Source organism: Leptosomus discolor, chromosome 17 (assembly GCF_034619465.1).
Source record: "Leptosomus discolor isolate bLepDis1 chromosome 17, bLepDis1.hap2, whole genome shotgun sequence".
In the NCBI taxonomy this organism is placed as follows: Eukaryota; Metazoa; Chordata; class Aves; order Leptosomiformes; family Leptosomidae; genus Leptosomus; species Leptosomus discolor.
The window spans coordinates 2993939-3011691 of NC_141407.1; the positions used below are offsets into that span (position 1 = coordinate 2993939).

The window sequence follows — 17753 nt, forward strand, 5'->3', positions numbered from 1 at the left end:
CCCGGGAGAAGGGGAGGCGCTGCGCAGGGCTGGGCCGCTCACCTCCCGGCAGGCGCGCTGCAGCCCCAGGGACGGGGCTGCTGACCCCCTCGGAACCCCCTGCCTGCTGCGAGCCCCCGAATTCACGTCCCCCGGGGCACGGTGGCGGCTGCCCCCGCGGGTGAGACCCGCCTTCGGGAAGGGCCGGGGAGGCCCCGTGCTCTGGGGGCGGAATCAGTAACGTGCTCAAGAGCGGGGCCAAACGCCCCCCCAGCGGGTGCCGCACGGGCCCAAGAGCAGCACTGGGGTCTCTGCCCCTTCCCCCCGGACCCGCTCTGCTCGGACCGGACGGCGCTTCCCTCAGCACTGCGGCCCTGCCCGCAGAGAACCGACACCGGTTACAGAGAGCAGGTGGCTGCTGGGTAAACAGTAGAAAGATGACCTCATCAAGGGGTTTTCTTGGGGTTCCCCCCCCCCCCCGATACTCTGAAAACCGGGATTTGACAGACAGCAGCTAAACTCCCTGGCCTTTCCCATCTGGCAGGACTACTTTATGCCCAGAGAAAACAGCACATTTCTCCCACAAACCCCGTCATTTGTGCTCCAAAGCACGGAGGGAGCGACTCCAACCTGCCCCGCTGCGGGAAGAAAAGGCCGTTGTTACTGCGGGTGTTTCCTTGGCAGAGAAAAGCCTTCCTGGGGGCGGCGGCTGCTGCTGCCGCCGAAACTGCGTTACGGAGCCTCTGTGAAGGTCTGGCAAAGCGAGCGGAGCGACCCCCCTGCGCAGCCCTGCGGCCAGGGATGACCCTGGGCGGGGGAGGGGCAGCTGAGGGAACACTTGAACAAACTGGCCGCAAGGACGTCCCTGAGACCTGACGGGACGCACCCGTCAGCTGGGCGGTGCCCCTGTAAAGCTGATGTCCGTCACCTCGGACAGGTCATGGCAGGCGGGAGAGGTTCCTGCCGGCAGGAAGGAGTAACCCCCGCTTCTCCCTTCGTGCGGAGGATGAGGGGAGCTACGAGGCGGGTCAGTCTCGGCTGAGCTTTTGTTCCCTCCTTCCTGTCAGGCCTGGACAGAAGACACAAACCGGCCCAGTCCCACCTCGCTTCTGTTACTGCTGCCACAGCGGCACAAGAAACGCTGAAGCTGTGGCTCCCGCACAACCTCTCTCCAGACCATCTGCGTCGTTTTGTCCGCGGTTTCCACCCAGTCACAAAGGCATCGCCCAGTGAATTCCCAATGAATCAATAAGGGCCAAAGAGGTCTCAGGAAAGAACATTCCTGCAGGACTTCCAAGCGCCAGACCCTCACCCCCCCAAGCAGACGGTTCATTTGCACACAGATGGAATAACAACGAGACGACCAGCTCTTGAAGTAGTTTTATAAAAGTATTTGACTTACTGAGATACTGTTACAGTTACCTGAGTATTTGAAATTACAATGCAAGGAAATTTCAACAACGAATTTCAGTACAGTATTTTACAATCCAGTGCTGCTGATCCCAGTTTATATACGAGTTCACTAGAGCACATATACACAAACAGTGGTTCTTGAAGAAAATTAAAAAGACACCACAAAAAGGGGGCTGGAGATACCAATATAACAGAGAGAGTTGAGGTTACAAATCCAGTGCAGCAAGTAATAAAAATGCAAACAAAAAAATTAAACAAGCATTTTGTTTGTTTTACTTAGAATAATAAAAAAGCTTTTTTTTTAACCACAAGCAACGGGATTAAATACAAACCACCTTCCATACTAGCTCAGATGAAGACATGATGCATTCACTGTGCATTCCATTAGTATATGAACATTTCCTGAGCTACCCATAACAATAAGGCTTTGTTAATTCTTAGATCAGCGTCTCAGCTTCTAATTTCCTCATGTCATTCTAGTAAGGCAAAATTCTGGCAATACTTGAAACTTGGGATCAATTGATGGTTACACATGAATATGCATTTGTGACATACGATGAATTTCTGCAGCTCAGGCTGCTGAATCAGCTGAAGCAGTGGGAGACAAATTCACTGATCTCTGCTGAAAATCCTCCTGTACGTCCCATCCATAACCATCCATCACCTGGGACACCAGACGCCGTGGCCTCACCCACGGGTCGTCTTCACCAGATCCCCGTAAAGAACAGAAAAGTGCACCAGTGGCTGATATTAACTCCTTTTTATTTCTACACAGCATGATGTCAAGAATTAACAGAGTTTTTAGCATTCACAATGCTGACGAAGTAAAATGCCTCAGTAATCTTAACCTCTGCCTTCAGAAACACTGCCAATTTAACACAGTAAAGTTGCTTAAATTTCTTATATTTTGGCCAAATCCAATGTTTCACGAATTTCCCCCCCCCCCAATGAATTCTTTACTTGCAATATTTTAAAATCTTATCTGGTGCTTGGGATATCCAGCCCCCTTTCCCCATCCTAATACAGCAGAAAAGACATATAAACATGCCATTTAAATTAAAGGAAGAAAAATGGAGTAAGTGGAATCCCGGACTGCAAAAATATATACAAGCATTTACCTTTTTCCTGAACTAAACATGTCAACCATAAAAATATTAAACAGCCACACCCTATAGAACTAGGGCTAAGGCTATTTCAATTATAGCTATTCTTTATTTTAAAAATATAGGGCTGAAAGCCTTTTGGGTGATATTTATACATTAACAATACTTCTAGGTTCCCTACATGAATCATAAAGCATTATGCAGAACACGGACTATTTTTCATAGCTTAATCTTGCATTATCTTGCTTAATTTAATCTCTCTTGTAAATACGTTAGATAACTACATTTCATCGTAAGAATTAATATAAACAGAAAATATTTATAAGGCTTTTTTTCTCCTCACGAGCTGTATACTGTAATATATCCATCAAATGTTTTGAAGTTGGCAGATTTTCCTCCTAGTAAAACCATGAAGTCAGGTTAGTTTCCACCACCAATGAAGCTGTAAAAGAGGGTCACTTCTGTATCCTCAGAAACTCTCTCCGTGCCTGCCGCAGAACGTGCATGGCAGAGGAGCTGTTCGCTCCCAAGTCTCGCCCTTCTGCCTGCCCACAGGCACGTATCGCTTTCTGCAACCTGAAAAACTCGCAAAGTCAGTTAAAAACGGTGGTGTCTCCGTTCTTCTTAGACCTGGATCAGTTTTTCCCCCTCACAGTTTAGACACAAGGGACAGCAGGAAAGAAATACTCTTTTCGAGGCGGGAAGTTCAGTTTTACAGTTTCCTCCTGTCCTGTTTCAGCTCCGATATCTAAAAACCTCCCCAAACCAGCTCCTCTCCCAACGCTGGGAGCTGTGGCTCTGCTCTACACGCACTATGTGCTGCCCAAGTGTCACACCTCGCTAGGGCTAGCAGCTCGCCTCGCTGGCGTTCGCCTTCCTCCCTTCAGAGAGGGAAAGAGCTGACCATACCCAAAAAGTGCATTCAGTCTAAAGGAGCAATAAAATGCAAAATGTTATTGTAAACCAGAAAAGAATTGAATATTAACAGATTCTAAAAGGAAATAAAAGATGTTATTCATCCAACAGGAACTCGCTACCAAAGTTACTAGCTATAAGCAGCTTAGGGTGAATTAGCTTAGAAACCTCCCCCCACAGCTTTAGCTTCAGTCTTTACAGAACTATTCACTGATGCTCCAGCTTTTCAGAAATCTGTAATCTGTATCTGAACTTTCTAATCCTCTTAGCCTTGGCCAGTATTGCATAACAGTTCACCAGCAAAAACAGTAAGTGTTATTGTTTTCTGAATTCAGTTGGTTTGCACCTCTTCCTGAGAGCCCAATAAAGCCTTCAGAGCGACCTGACTGCAACACGCGAGAGCAACGCCGAGAACAATGTCTGTTAACCCTTCCGACAGGAAACACCAGTCTGCAAACAGGATCTAAGTGGAATCAGTGCAATCCCAGGTGGTCTTGTCTTTTGCAAAACAAGTGAAGTACCACAGTGTTAAAATTTATTTAAAAATTAATTGTGTTACACAGAAAAAAGATTCTTCTGAGGCCACACAGAAAACGTTCCAACAACTTTGGGCGGGTGTCTATTTTGCTGAAATTAGCAGGATTGGGAAAAACCACAGCAAAGCTATGCCCTGGATTTGTGCCACAGTTTGACATCCCCTAAACAGCAGCTTGAGTCCAGCTGGCATGTGAGCAGACTCCAGGTGGAGAAAGAACAGTCTGGCCACACTTGGGTTAGAAAACAGAGCTTAAGCCGTGGAGGTGCTCACAGCGGGCAGAGGATGGATACGAGCTGCTCTAACACCACTGCTGTGAAGAGGCTTCGGATGATGCTGCAGCACTGCAGCTACCAATGAACTTCCCAGTGCATCAGTAGCAAAAAATGCTACTAAAAAGGAAAGACAAAACTATTGTTAAAAATCTGTCAGTCATTAAGGACACATTCTAATTAACGAATGGTAAAAGAAAGCAGAGCCCAAAGCTGTATTAAACCTCTACTTAGGTCATAATTCTTTTGTAGCCACATCTGATTGCTCATTTGATTTCTGAAAGTGCTCAGTTTCCAGAATCCACATCAGTATTGTTAAATAAATCCAAGTCAAGTCTACTTTACAATGAAGTGTGCAACAAGCAGAAGTAGTGAAGAACATACGTCATGTTGAGTTCACATTCTTCAAGGTGCAAATTTTAGCTATTCTTGCCCAAATCCTTCTGTTTCTTCAATTGCGAACAACAACTTTTCCTTCAACTGCTCATAACTCTTATAGGGTGGAAGGTCTAAGCGATTGAAACTGAAAATAAAGAAAAAACTTAAGTACTGAAAAATAATTAAACCATCACAAAAAAAATCCATTATGAATATGGGCAATTAAACTTTTTGCTGTGCAGATGGATACCTGGATTTATATCCTGTGAAAAGCTACTGACACAGATTTACATATTTATGAGAGCAAAAGTCAGAGTTCAAGCACTTGAACAGTGACAGTTTTCTAGAAATGCAATGTACTTGGTAAGAAGTTTCACTAACGTTTCCTAGCTGGTTAACTAGAGTCATCGTTCACATTTAACATTTTAATTTGTGTGTTTTCACTAACCACTGACACACCCGAGGAACTGAGTAGAAGCTGTCTTTGCTCTAGGGAAGAGGGAGTGTGAATGTGGCTCCTTCGCTATCAAGATGGCGTGTAGTAATACCAAAAGGCCAATCCCAACTTCTTTAGACAGTACTGTTTATTACTTTAAATTTTCAGTAATACACAAATCCACGGAATTTACAATGTAATCTACTCTATGCCACAAGAGTTTTTCAGAAGTTCAGCTATTATTCAACCAAGTACATGGGTGTAACTCAGTGTTTGCTTTCAGGCAGCCCCAACCATTTGAGAATATTACCCATTTACTAAAATCTCCAAGTAGATAGTTGTCAGCAAAAGCAGAGCAGTAGCAATATTCTGATTTGTTACACACTCACCAGGTATGACTTCTGGGTAACCAGTTTTCCTTTCCAACTTTTTCAATACAAAATTTTTGGGGTCCATTGCTCCCTGTAACAAATTCAAATACACAAGGCATAGGTCTAGCTACTTCGCCCCAGCAGGTAATAGGTCACAACTGAAGTATGAAAGGCTTAAGCGCAGCACCAGACAGGCACAGAAAAAGGGCATTTTTCAGTATACAGCTCTGTCTGGATCAAAGTATGCATGTGGTGAAACACATAAATTTGAAGTGATTTTGAAACTCAATACAACAGGTGTAAACACTCCCTCCATCTCTTTTTCCATCACAGCTCAAGTACATGCAGGACTTACAAACAGCATTCAATATAAAATTCATTTAACATGTCATTAAACACGTAACTTGGCTCTTTTAAAAAGAATTACAGGGATTATCAATGCATACCCATGAGGTCAGCAAATCCTCCCACTGGTAATCTGCATGTCCCAGTAACAAACTGCAAGAGTCTCATTCTCTTCTCATTATCTATTTCTTTCACAAACTGAAAAACAGTAATTGGACATTTAGGTATAGATTTGATACTCAGATCTTCACATCATCATCCTCCACAGATTTACAAATTACAGGACTGCTCGCAACAGCTGGATTAGCAGTAACAATTGGTATTTACACACTGTATAGATCTGTCCAATAATTCTGATTATTGTTTACTGCTCTGCAACTTGTGTTGGTCTGAGAATAAGAAGTAGTCTACAAACCTGCCAAAACCACACTATCTGTCTGCTGGTCCTGGTATAGTGCCGGTAGATGGTATGCCTCTGCCAGTCATTCAAATCAATTTCTTGCATTCCACACAGAAGCACCTTTTTAGGGGAGAAAAAGGGAAATAAAACATGCCAGTACCAGTGATGACCGTCCTTCCATGACTTCCCACATAGCAAACCAGAACACCAACCGCACCCATACTTAGAAGCATCTGTGACGACAGTACACTTGTTTTTAATTTCAAACTTTATCCACAACTTCTACAACAAAGACTGATGACTACTCATGAAGCGCATTTGGAGAGGTCACAAAACAGAAAGTATCCCTGGCATGAGAACTGGAGTAAGTCTTGCATTAGACAGTCACACCAGGAACAGTTTGCCATTGCCCAGCCGTACCACTCTCTGCTAGGAACTGGATGTTTTATTTTTATGTTTTTATCTTTTTAAATTGAAGAGAAGCTTCAGGAAGTGTAATTTGGAGAGATCAAAACGCTCTAGAACCTGGTCCAGTCTACGTGCGACCATCCATAGCATATCTGCTTTTATCTCCCCTTCTGTCAAGTTACTCATTCTTTGAACACAGGCAAATCAAATGGCTGAGGATTACAGAAGCAATTTGCTAAGAAATTTCTACTGGAAGAATCCCAGCCTTTAGAAAAGCATAAGTAGGCTGTAAAGAGGAAAGGTGAAGGGAAACACACTAATCAAATACTGCTCCATGAAGTTTCCCTCATATGCCCTATAAAAGAGAGTTGTCAGCCTTAGCGAGTTCTGCTTTTCACACATAATGACTGGCGTTTAAGTACTGTCCATGTAACAACCTGGATCTAGCAAGAGCCCAACAATCCTTTACCTCCAGTTCCTTTGCGTCAAAATACTGCAAATACTGTTGTGGCAGAATTTCATTGAAGCCTTCAAAGAAAGCCTGCGTCTGCTCCTCAACACCTCGGGAAAGTCTCCATTCTGCTACTAGCCTGTAAAAGAAGATACAGAAAGGTAACTTAAATGGGCTGTGCTAACCCAAGTCCACATATTTGTTAGCCTATTTTGAGACGAACTGCAAGCCAAGTTAAAAAAAAGGAAAAAGGAAAGTCTGGAAAGTTCTGGGAATAGAGTACTGTATAATTTGATTAGTAATCTTTACTGTGTGCAAATGATTTAGGTTTTCGTTTAAGTTAAAACCCTACGTTTCCAACCATTCTGCTACAGAAAGTATTTTAGACTCAAAGAGGAGGCAACATCTATTCACTGATTATATAAATGACAGCACAGCAGTCCCTAGGTATTTGAAGAAAGAAAAAAAATGCTGTATTTGAGAGCTATATCTGTCTAGTATTCTCCCCAGAAATCTCAGTCATTATCCATGAAAAGGTAAAAACTAGGTCAAGTTGTACTGGTGAAGACAAGTAGGACTGCTAGCTTACCAAGAAACGACTATGTCCATTTGGAAAGTTCCATATTTGTTTCTGTTAAGCATGAAACTTTGCTCTGTGGCAGAAACTCCACTCTCCATTAATAAAAGGGTGAAAAGCAGGCAGGAGACCCGAAGAACCTGAACCCAGGGAGAAGCAGATATTATGCTGAATTCAAGCCCAGCCTGTCAGGAGAACTGGAGTCTAAAGGAGAGATGGCTAATTTCTGACTTCAATCCTAGAAACTTCGGGGACTTAAAGCAGGACTCAAGAGTTAGACAAAAGAATATGAGTGAAATCATAGCTCTCCCTGGGTTCCTAGAAACTAGAAGGGAATGGTTTTCTGCAGATCCTCCCTATTTTCAACCCCAATATTAATACTTTGCAAAACTGCAAAACGCAAGTTTCTTCTGCAAATACTACCTTGCCTGTGAGTCACTGAAATGTCTTTAGGTTACTCATGCAATGAAAACAAAATCCACTCCCTTCTCCCTCACACCTTCCCGTGAAAGATGCCTTCGCAGAACACATCATAAGACAGAGGAAAATTCTATCGTGATTCAGTTTACTTTGTGCCTGCAATGTACGATTGTATTCTTCTTTTTCAAGCACATCCTCCAAGCTTATACTTGACTCCAAGTCAAAGTAGAGTTTACGTACTGCTGCACGTTAAGGAAGAAGGGGATATTTCAGAACCAAGCAGGTCACCGTTCACAGTTTTAATATTTAATCACTCTTAGGTTCCTCCCCTCTTAACCTGTTGTTTCAAAATGTTCTGGTACTGCAAATATAATCCTTCGTTTCTGACAATACAACTTCGGACATCATTCGTAACACTGTCCTGTTACAAATGCCAAGACCTAATCATACAAGACCAGTTCAGATAACACTAGTAGTGATCCCAAGTATTTTAAAAAGTAAGAATCATCACAAAAGCATCCGAAAACGTTAAGTTAAAAAAAAACCAAACAAACATAAATGGCTGGGCAGAATCTCAGCAGGCTATGAAGCAATATAATTCCAATAATAAACACATGCAGCGACTTCATGAAATACCCAACATTCACATTTGTTGCCACGGTGTTCTGCTAAATAGCTCTAGGAGAAAAGTGGACCTTCTACTAACTGTAAGCTTTAGGAAAAGTGGATTTTAAAAACTCATTTCTATCAATATTCTTCTTTCAATTATGATATCCAAACAATTGCCACTTGTTGCGAACATCAGCAATTACTCACAGAATTTCAACAATGCTTCGGATTACATAGTTTGTCAATCTTTTCTTGCTAGAACTAAAGAAAGCGACGGAGAGAAAAGTAAAATCTTCGTTTATTCTCACCTAATGTACTCTTCTTTGTTTTCTTCTGTGACCAGGATGTTGCTACCATTTGGCTTCAAATCGTGGCTCTTGATTTCACCTAGAATTTCTTTATCAACTGAGAAAAACATTTCCAAGCCACATTCTTCAATATCATTCTCTCTGTAAGGAAAAAATGTCATTTTAAATAACTGTGTCAAGAGTTTGTACTCAGTAGACGGGTAGGAAGAACCTTAAGAAAAAAGGTTTGGAGCTAAATAATCACGATAAGGAAATGTTCCTTACACAGTAATTATGGTTTTGCAAGAAGTACTGACTCATTTACCAGTGTGTCTACATGAATTGTACTGCTGATCAGAAATTTTTGATCAGCAGTACCCTTAAATTTACCAATCACAAGGCTGACAAGCTGCCTGCTGCCTGTGACCTGTGGTATGTATATGGAACACAGAAACTTTTCAAGTAATGACTTCTGTGTGTTTCATTGTGTTATGCTCCTTCTAACAGGTACTGTGAAGACTGTGTTAAAGCTTAGCTGTCATTTTGTCAGGTAATAGCAGATAAGAAGCAGCTAAGACAGACTTTGAATGCTTAACGAATTATCTTCAATTCCAGTATATTTATGGGACTATCTTGTAAGCATACACTGAAATGTCCCAGGCTCCTCAGTTAAAGTACAAATACTGCTGAAGAGGAATTCTGTGAGAAATTTCAACATAGGAAGAATCTGTAACCAGCAAACATTGCTCAAATAAACTCTATTCTCTTTACAGTGTTAATAGCCAGGAGAACAGGTACAACACTAATTTGGTACATGCTTCTGTAAAGTGAAGAATCACCTGCATCTGCAGAGGTTTTGATAACCATTTTCCCCAAAAATAAAGTGTAAAATCAAGATACTTGTCCTGACACAGAAATGTCAAGTCTTGAAAACATTGCTGTGGTTTATCTAGCACCATGATGCAACAGTGCTTCTGAACTTGATCTTTCCAAAACACATGCTATTGCATGAAACCTCAGATGAGGAAGGAAGGCTTCAGAGAGTGGATGATGACATAAAATCACCTGTTCCTTTTAAGATGAAAGATGCCTGCTCGAGCTCAGTTTGAGCAAAGAGGTTTGACTAGATGACCTCTAGTGGTTCCCTTCCTAACTCAATGATTCTGTGAAAATTTCAAAATCGTGGGAACAAGAAAAATGGTCACCTGATAGGAGAAGCACCAAGAAATTCAAAACTACTGAAAGCTTCCTGGAAAGTTATAAAATCTGTTTTTTTTAGTCAGGAACAAAATTATGTCTGCCCTCCTGACAGACATGACTTTTCCCTACAAATCTGCAGTCATTTCCTTAGAGGATTTCATTAGCATTACAGATAAGCAGCTGCAACTATACTAAACCTGGAGTTTGGGTCTCTGTACTTAGAGGACTGAAGGTTCTTCTCCAGAATTTTCATATCCTTAAGTGTTTTTTCAAGGGGCAAAGCCTTTCATGGACTCTGGCCTAGAAGATTTCTTTATCACTACACAATTGCTACTGATATTTGGGTCATATTTACTCTAGAGATAGCCTTCAGAAAAGTTCTTGTGAGAGCCTTAAGCTTTCCTATTGCTTTCCTCTGTGGTTAAAAAACCCCCAACAAAACAAAACAAAACCCAAACCAAAAAACACCACACAAAAACCCCAAACCAAACAGTGCAGATTAATAAAAGCATATGTAGCCAGCACAGCTTAGTAATCTGAAACCCTCATGTAGAGTGAGAGGTAAGGGTTGTTCTTGACAGCGCGTTCTGAGTTTTCCAGTTCCTTACTACAGATGCAGCTTTCTCCTGTCCTTGACAAGGTCTTTCATTAGGGACTGCTGGTAACCAAGAATTCAGTCTTGGAAGTTTCACACCAACAATCCACTGGGTGGTATCTGGCCACACTGCATACTTTGAATTAAAACGAGGGGAAAAAGTAGCCATAGAGAAGCAGCCTAGTATTGACAGCCAGAAGCCTCTATGCCCTGTTAGACCGTCACAAATTACCTGTGCACCAAGAGAACCACAGACAATGAATGTAACACTCGAGCAGCACTGAAAGACCTTGTGATTATTTGGTTACAAAGAAATCCCACTGCTTTGAGACGCGGGAAGTGGCCACCTTACGTGCACCACAAACGCAAACTGTGTCTACAGTAACAGCTGAAAGCAACACCCTCTGCTCTAGACTTCCCACAAAATATTAACAGATTTATACTGTTCATAAGGTAAACGTTGTACGTGCCACTCCTCACAATTCAGTCAGAAGATGATTCACCAGTAATAGCCTCCCCCACGATTTCATGCAAATTTCTTCCCTGTAACTTGCGTTTTTCAGTATCATATTTCCTTTGTCTCTAAAACTCAGTAAGTCACAAGATGACAAAAAAAGTGCCCTTCTAAAAAAGTATACATACATTTTCTGACTACAAAACAGATAACATGGTTTCTTAATGACAGAAACCAGGACTCACAGCTTTGAGACCTTTTCTTCCCTTTTGGGTCACAGTTTCATGGCATCTTTACTCAAATAGCAACTATTTTCAGGATTCCTAACGGAATTTTAACTTGCTGTACCTTCTAGCAGCACATACACTGAGTACGGAATATACTACTCTTTGAAAACCAAATCAAAATTCATATCTCAATTGGTGAACATCTCATAAAGCCGCTTCCCCCCACCTCATTATTCAAGATAATGCTTCCAGGATTCACAATGATAGGAGATGACAATCTTGTCTTTTATATTTATTTCTGCATTTTAAAAACCAGTCTATCCCCACAACTTCTATGAATATATCAAAGCAATTTTAAAACTACTCTGGTTTTGTATGATTCTTAAGTACAATGTTTTATCTCTCTAGCCACATAAAAAAGATTAATTTCTCTGCTAAATTGTTTTTACTATAGCAGAAGCAAACAACTTTTAACTGAATTTCTCAATTTCTCTTTCTGTCATTCCTTTTTTTTTTTTTAAACTGTTGGGAAAGGAAAGTCGCCTGTGTGACCGAAACAAATGGTGCACATCAACCACGGACTGTAACACCCTGGAGTTCTGCTATTGTAAGTACAGAGTTACAAAGCTTTAGATCTAAGGCTTTTAAAAAATTATTTGTTAAAATATTTTTAACACAATTAAAAAATAATTATGGTCTACAAACTCCAGATCCTTTTTACTTGCTTCTCTCTGGAGAAGAACCTGCAAAGGAGTGGAGAAGGAGGACTCAAAAAGAGTATGAATGTAGAATAGACAGACGACTGACAATGCATACATGGAAGGCTATACGTAGGAATGGTCTTGAATCACTCAGCTTGGAGCAAAAAACCAAGGACATCTAGAAAAATGCACGAGCATTAACTTCTTTAAAGCATTCAATCTTCAACATCAACCTTTAAGTCAAATTTCAGGTACGACTAACAGAAGAATTTTGTGCTAGTAAATAATAAGCTACATTTGTTAACTTCACATTATTGTAGCACCAAACTTTTGATGGTTTCTAACTAAAGCAGGTACTAGAGAGAGAAAAACATTGAGTGGATTTTTGCTGATTTCTTTTTATCAGTTATCTGAAAAGTTTCAGTGGAATTTACTCAAGCCATTTTATTTGTAACAGTGTTACACTGCCACATATGTGTAAAGTCTAGCTAGATTTATAAAAAAACAGTAAAAATGGAATGCAAGATGCTGTGCAGAATATTCAATGGACCAGAAAGGCCTCCGCATTATCAACTTATTATTTGTGTATCTAAAATTAGAGTAAAAGTCCCAGCAGAGCTCTGCAATGGTTACATTACACTTTCTTCCAGTGGAGTTTTTAGTACTAAATTTACACCTACTTCCTAGCATAAACAAAAATCAAAACCATCATATTGCTATTTCAAGAACAAAATCAAGTCAAACTCACTTTACCCAGATGAGAGAGTTGTAAAACTCTGGGTCAACAGATTCTAAATCCTTGAGTCCTACTGGCTTGTTTAGGATACGTTTATAGAACGGCAGAGAGAAACCAGTGTCAATGAATTTCCCATGGAACAAAGCCTGAAGAACATGAAAACAGACAAAATAATGCAAAGGATGATTGAATACTTAACATGACAACATTCTGTACTCTGTACCAATGAAATCTGATAGCCAAAGAATTAAAACCACCTAAATACCATGACTTCTAACATGCTGAATTAACTTATACCAACAGTAGTTATACCCAAACACCTTATAATAGCTTCAACTCAAAAATTAGTTGTTTAATTATCCATCTGATGGTACAATATTTATTTATAGGAAAATTACATGAGAGAACCTCTTTCTACTTTTGAACCTACCATGGCAATGAATCTTCCAATAAATCGGAAGTATTTCAGGTGGTCTGGATTAATGTAAGAGGCTGGGTTTATCTGTAAGCAGTAGTTATCTTTCCCTGCATATTCAAACAGGCAATACATTGGGTTCAAAACTTCATGTGACAACAGAAAGAACCATTCCCTGAAATCACAAAACAATAAAAATACATTTCAAAATAAATCAAATTAGAAATTACTTTAGGTAAGTCATTTTGACTTGGGAACTCGTTAGCACACCAGTAGGCAATCTGACTTCCTTACCATAAAGAATGCTAGACCGAATTGAAACTAAATTGAAACTAACACAAATTACAAATCAATATGCAAAGTTACAATGGCATACAACTATCAGCGATTTGAATAAAAACCACCCTTATCTAAATGAGCAGATCAGAAGTCTATCACCGATTTAAACACTAGGGTTTTAGGGAATGCTAATTAATATATGCACTTCTCAGTTACACTCCAGTAAAGACTTTTGCCTTGAAAGTAGATTTCTACTCACTTTTTCTACAAACCTCCACTTTGATAGTAACGGTTGTGCCAAAGGCTTACTGTAGTTCAGTAAACTGTGCATCTCTAATCACTGAGATGATTAAAGTAATTCCTAATGTGAACTGAAAATAATTTTATACAGTTTTACGACATGCATGCATCTTAAGGAACTCTTCCTCAGATATTCCACGGAAAGATACGTAAGAAACTTTACTAACATTTTGAAAGCACTGCAGTTTAAGTATCTGCTCTTGCAGAAAAAGATATTATTTGTCATTTCAGTTTAGATTACCTTGCGACACCTCCATAATCTAAGCCTTCTTCACCAGGGAAAATAACCCATAAACGTCTCCGTAGATCCTGAGGGCTGAAGCTCATTATCTTAGTAAAAGAAAAACAATCAATTCTTTTTAAGAAAACAGCTAAAAGCACTGGCTAGACTTATCACTATTTGCTATCAAGCAATATAGCGTTTAATAATTCAGGCCATAAAATGAACTATGAGTATGTGAAGTACCCGCTTACGGAATGTTCATGGGATTTGAAGTGTTAGTGCAAACCTATTTCCACAGATTAAAAAGTAAAAGATGTAAGAGAAAGGGAAGCAATAATTCTGAAATTAAAGACTCTGGATACTTAGGCCAGCAGCCTGTCTGTAAGCATATGACAGAAATCCAGCCAATAAATAATGGGCCCAAAGTGAGTAAATTCAGTATTTGCTAAATACCGTACTGAATGGTATCTCCCAGTTACAAGTAATGAAAAGACATGATCAAGGACTCAAAGAAATAAGCTAGAAACAAAACAATAATAAACATACACGGTCTATTTTTCCATTTTACAGCTTCATCTCCTGAACAGCACAATAAAAATCCAGCTGGTTTGTTTTTTAAAAGGTAGAAAGAAACATAGATGCTAAGGGACTTTCCTAATGCTGGTTTTAATACAATGCCCAAATTTGTGATTACGCTGATTTGGTCAGTTGTCAGAGGTTTACATAAAGAAATTTAATTTAACACTTGTGTGTGTCCAAGAGCCTTAAGTTTTTGCAATGCAAGGCATGAAATTTGGGTCAAGATTTGCATTTTAAAATCTCTCCTAGAGGTCTGTTCTAATCACCACAAAAAGTTTTATAACCCCAACAGAGATATTTGCAAACGCTGAATGACTAACAAGTACAAAAAATTAACTCAGGTCTTTGTGATTATGTCATCTTAACTCTTCCCTAAGAAACCCAGGTTTGATGCCATTTACATAACGTACCTCTTGATTCTTTCCAGTACAGTGTAATTTTGCTACCTCTATGGTTACTGGAACAAAGGGCAATTTTAGAAACAAGGCTGGAGCTCGCTCTCAGTTACAGGATTTACTTTGTCCCCTTCTAACCCCTTTTAGTTGAAGGCATCACTGTTCCAAAAGACAAGACTAGCCAACTGCACTGCTGCTTCTGCTAAGCCAGTTTACAATAATTTGAACAAGAAAGCACTAATCCTTATTTAAGAACATATTTGTCTCAAAACATGCTATTCTATTTGTTCAAATTTCCTGGCTTGACACATCTGTGACAGTTCCTACAAGAAAGGAAGGCTGAAGATATACAGAAAGAGAAAAAAAAAAAATCAGCTAGGGACGAAGAAGGTAAGAGTTCCTGTCTTCTTAGATAAGGTCTGAATTTTCTTAAGTTACTTTTAAGTCAGAACAATACAGAAGTGGGCAAGAGAAGTATCTGCCAAGAGCAATTGTTCTCTGCACTTCCAAGCCTGTTTCTACGTATCTTATTAAACTGACAAAGAGCTGCTTTGGCTTCAATTTAACAAGCCATGGGAATGATTTATTGCCACAATGAACATTCAAAAAAGTAAACGTAAAATTCCAAAGCATTTGAAAATATTGTATAAGAACAAATTTTAACCATGGTTTAGGTCTACAGACATTAACAGGAGTTTTGCCACTAATAATCTCAACAGAATTGATAATTTTTGTTTGTACCATTTAATTACTCATTTAAAGACCCGTAACACCCACACTAAGATCAGTTTAATATTTGGCACAGCCCGTGCTTATATAACACACTGTGAGGAAAAATGTGCCAAACATAAGGCACAACATGAAAACGTCTGGAGAATGGGGAGCTGCTCTGCCACAGCGCTCCCCTCAAAATTAGCTCAGAGTTTAAAAAACTCTTAAGAAAAATAAAAAATTATTTAAAAAAAATCACCTTGTGTGTCAGATAAATCAGTCTTTAGAGGCAGGACTTCACATTTTAGCCGGTCTTTTAATACATAAGTATGAATGTATCCTAACTATTAAACGAGTATTTTTTGTTAGTCTCACCTAAAATAACATTAGCAAGATGTCAAAGGACCAAGAACAACATGTGACAATAATCAACTCAGCTTTTCATGCCCACTACTATCATGTTTTAACACAATACCTGTTGAAATGAGTCCTCGAATAACGTTTTTCTGCTCACTGTAATCTTTATGTGTTGTGGCATTGCCAGTTGCTGAAATGAAATTTGTTACAGGTGAAGTGTACCATCACTTAAAGTTCCTGAGTTTGGACAGTTCTTTGTTGCATATATTGTTTTAAGAGGTACCGTTGAATTTCACTAACCCATATAAAACAACCCCAGTAATCAAGATACTCTAACTGTAATTTACACCAAGAACAAATTGCTTCGGATACTGATACCCACAGCAAGGCACACAGGCCACCAGATCCTCCTTAGAACAGGTTCAAATACCCTACTCTTACAAGACACAGGAAAACATTAAGATTAATAACATATTCTAAGTCAGCAAGGCTTCTACCCCAGAATTTAATAAAAAAATTAGAAAATTTAGGTTATTCTGCACAAAATCCAAAGTGAAAAATTAGGCTAATCTCGCCGTTATTTTTCAAACGATAATTCATTGACACCTGAAAACTGGAACATTTAAACCTAAGACTTTTTCCTAAATACCAAGCTAGTTAATCTTTCAATATACATATAGTTTGGAGGACCAAGACTGACACGCTGGAATCTGAGTTTATGTTAGAGCGCACGAACGTGCAACACTGTATATTCCTCAGTTTTTACAAGTGCCATGTTCTGTGTCAAATGCCCTGCGTTTTCTTCCAGAACTATACATTGGCACAAAGTAGATCTTGTGTTAACTATAAAAAACACTGTGCCCCATATACTCTCCTAACCGCAGAAAGAGAGCACTATTCTGAAACCCACCACTTTAAAAAAAAAAAAAGGCAGCTAAATTGATGCTTTTCTTTATTCTAAAATGTTTTAAAGCCATAGCGCACCTAGCTTTAAAAGTTACATGACTTTATACAAGTCCTGTATTTACTCCCTCCTAATTTAACTCATCTTTAACCTTAAAGTAGTTTGATCACCTTGCAAGGTACTGAAGAATTCACTTAAAGCATGTAAGCGAAAACCAAAAATGCAAACAAATATTCCCCAAAAATTAATCCGTACCTGACACCAGAATCTGAAATAATGGACCTTTGCCTTGAAATCACGCACATAAGCTATCTGGGGTCCATTGTCTCTGGAACCAAAAGGAGAAAAAAAATTAATTTTGAAAGTGTTTTTATAACTTAAGTAAAAGCCTGCAAATGTATTAGTTATAGACTTGTATGGTTTAGTTTGCTATCTAGCTGGAAGATTCTTATTCACATTTTTTTGGTTTTGGGGTGTAATTTTCTTGTTTGTAAACTAAAAAAAAATATTCCTTTGTAAATTGTGGAGTGCATACACAGTACTTTTTAAACACTACCTGATTATTAACTGCAAAAAAGATTCTACCAATGAGGATGGGATGACATTCTGTTAATTTAAGTTGGGAGCTAAATTCTTGGTTTAACTCCATTCTGGTTCCCAAAAATCAAAGAAAGAGTTGAGTGCACTTTTATAAAGAAACACTAGTAACTGGAAGGAAGGGATCTGGTCATCAACAGCAGTTACGAAGTTCCTCCACTACCCTCAAATCTTACATACT

The 17753-nt window shown here is 39.5% G+C and overlaps 1 protein-coding gene across 5 annotated transcripts in view; it reads right to left on the bottom strand.

Moving 5' to 3' along the window:
* Nucleotides 1-1347: 1347 nt before the first annotated feature.
* Nucleotides 1348-17753, bottom strand: part of ITCH (itchy E3 ubiquitin protein ligase) — a 63908-nt gene continuing 47502 nt past the window's right edge. For 4 of the 5 annotated variants that reach the window (XM_086474859.1, XM_086474856.1, XM_086474857.1 and 1 more), the window contains 11 exons: nucleotides 17231-17303; nucleotides 16190-16261; nucleotides 14048-14136; nucleotides 13243-13402; nucleotides 12825-12958; nucleotides 8921-9061; nucleotides 7025-7145; nucleotides 6163-6267; nucleotides 5849-5945; nucleotides 5421-5493; nucleotides 1348-4740 (listed from right to left, as the gene is read on the bottom strand). In XM_086474859.1, the coding sequence (XP_086330985.1) occupies nucleotides 4641-4740; nucleotides 5421-5493; nucleotides 5849-5945; nucleotides 6163-6267; nucleotides 7025-7145; nucleotides 8921-9061; nucleotides 12825-12958; nucleotides 13243-13402; nucleotides 14048-14136; nucleotides 16190-16261; nucleotides 17231-17303 (1165 nt within the window). In that variant the 3' untranslated portion in view covers nucleotides 1348-4640. The remainder of the gene's footprint in view (nucleotides 4741-5420; nucleotides 5494-5848; nucleotides 5946-6162; nucleotides 6268-7024; nucleotides 7146-8920; nucleotides 9062-12824; nucleotides 12959-13242; nucleotides 13403-14047; nucleotides 14137-16189; nucleotides 16262-17230; nucleotides 17304-17753) is intronic. The other variant, XM_086474858.1, reaches the window with a different exon arrangement.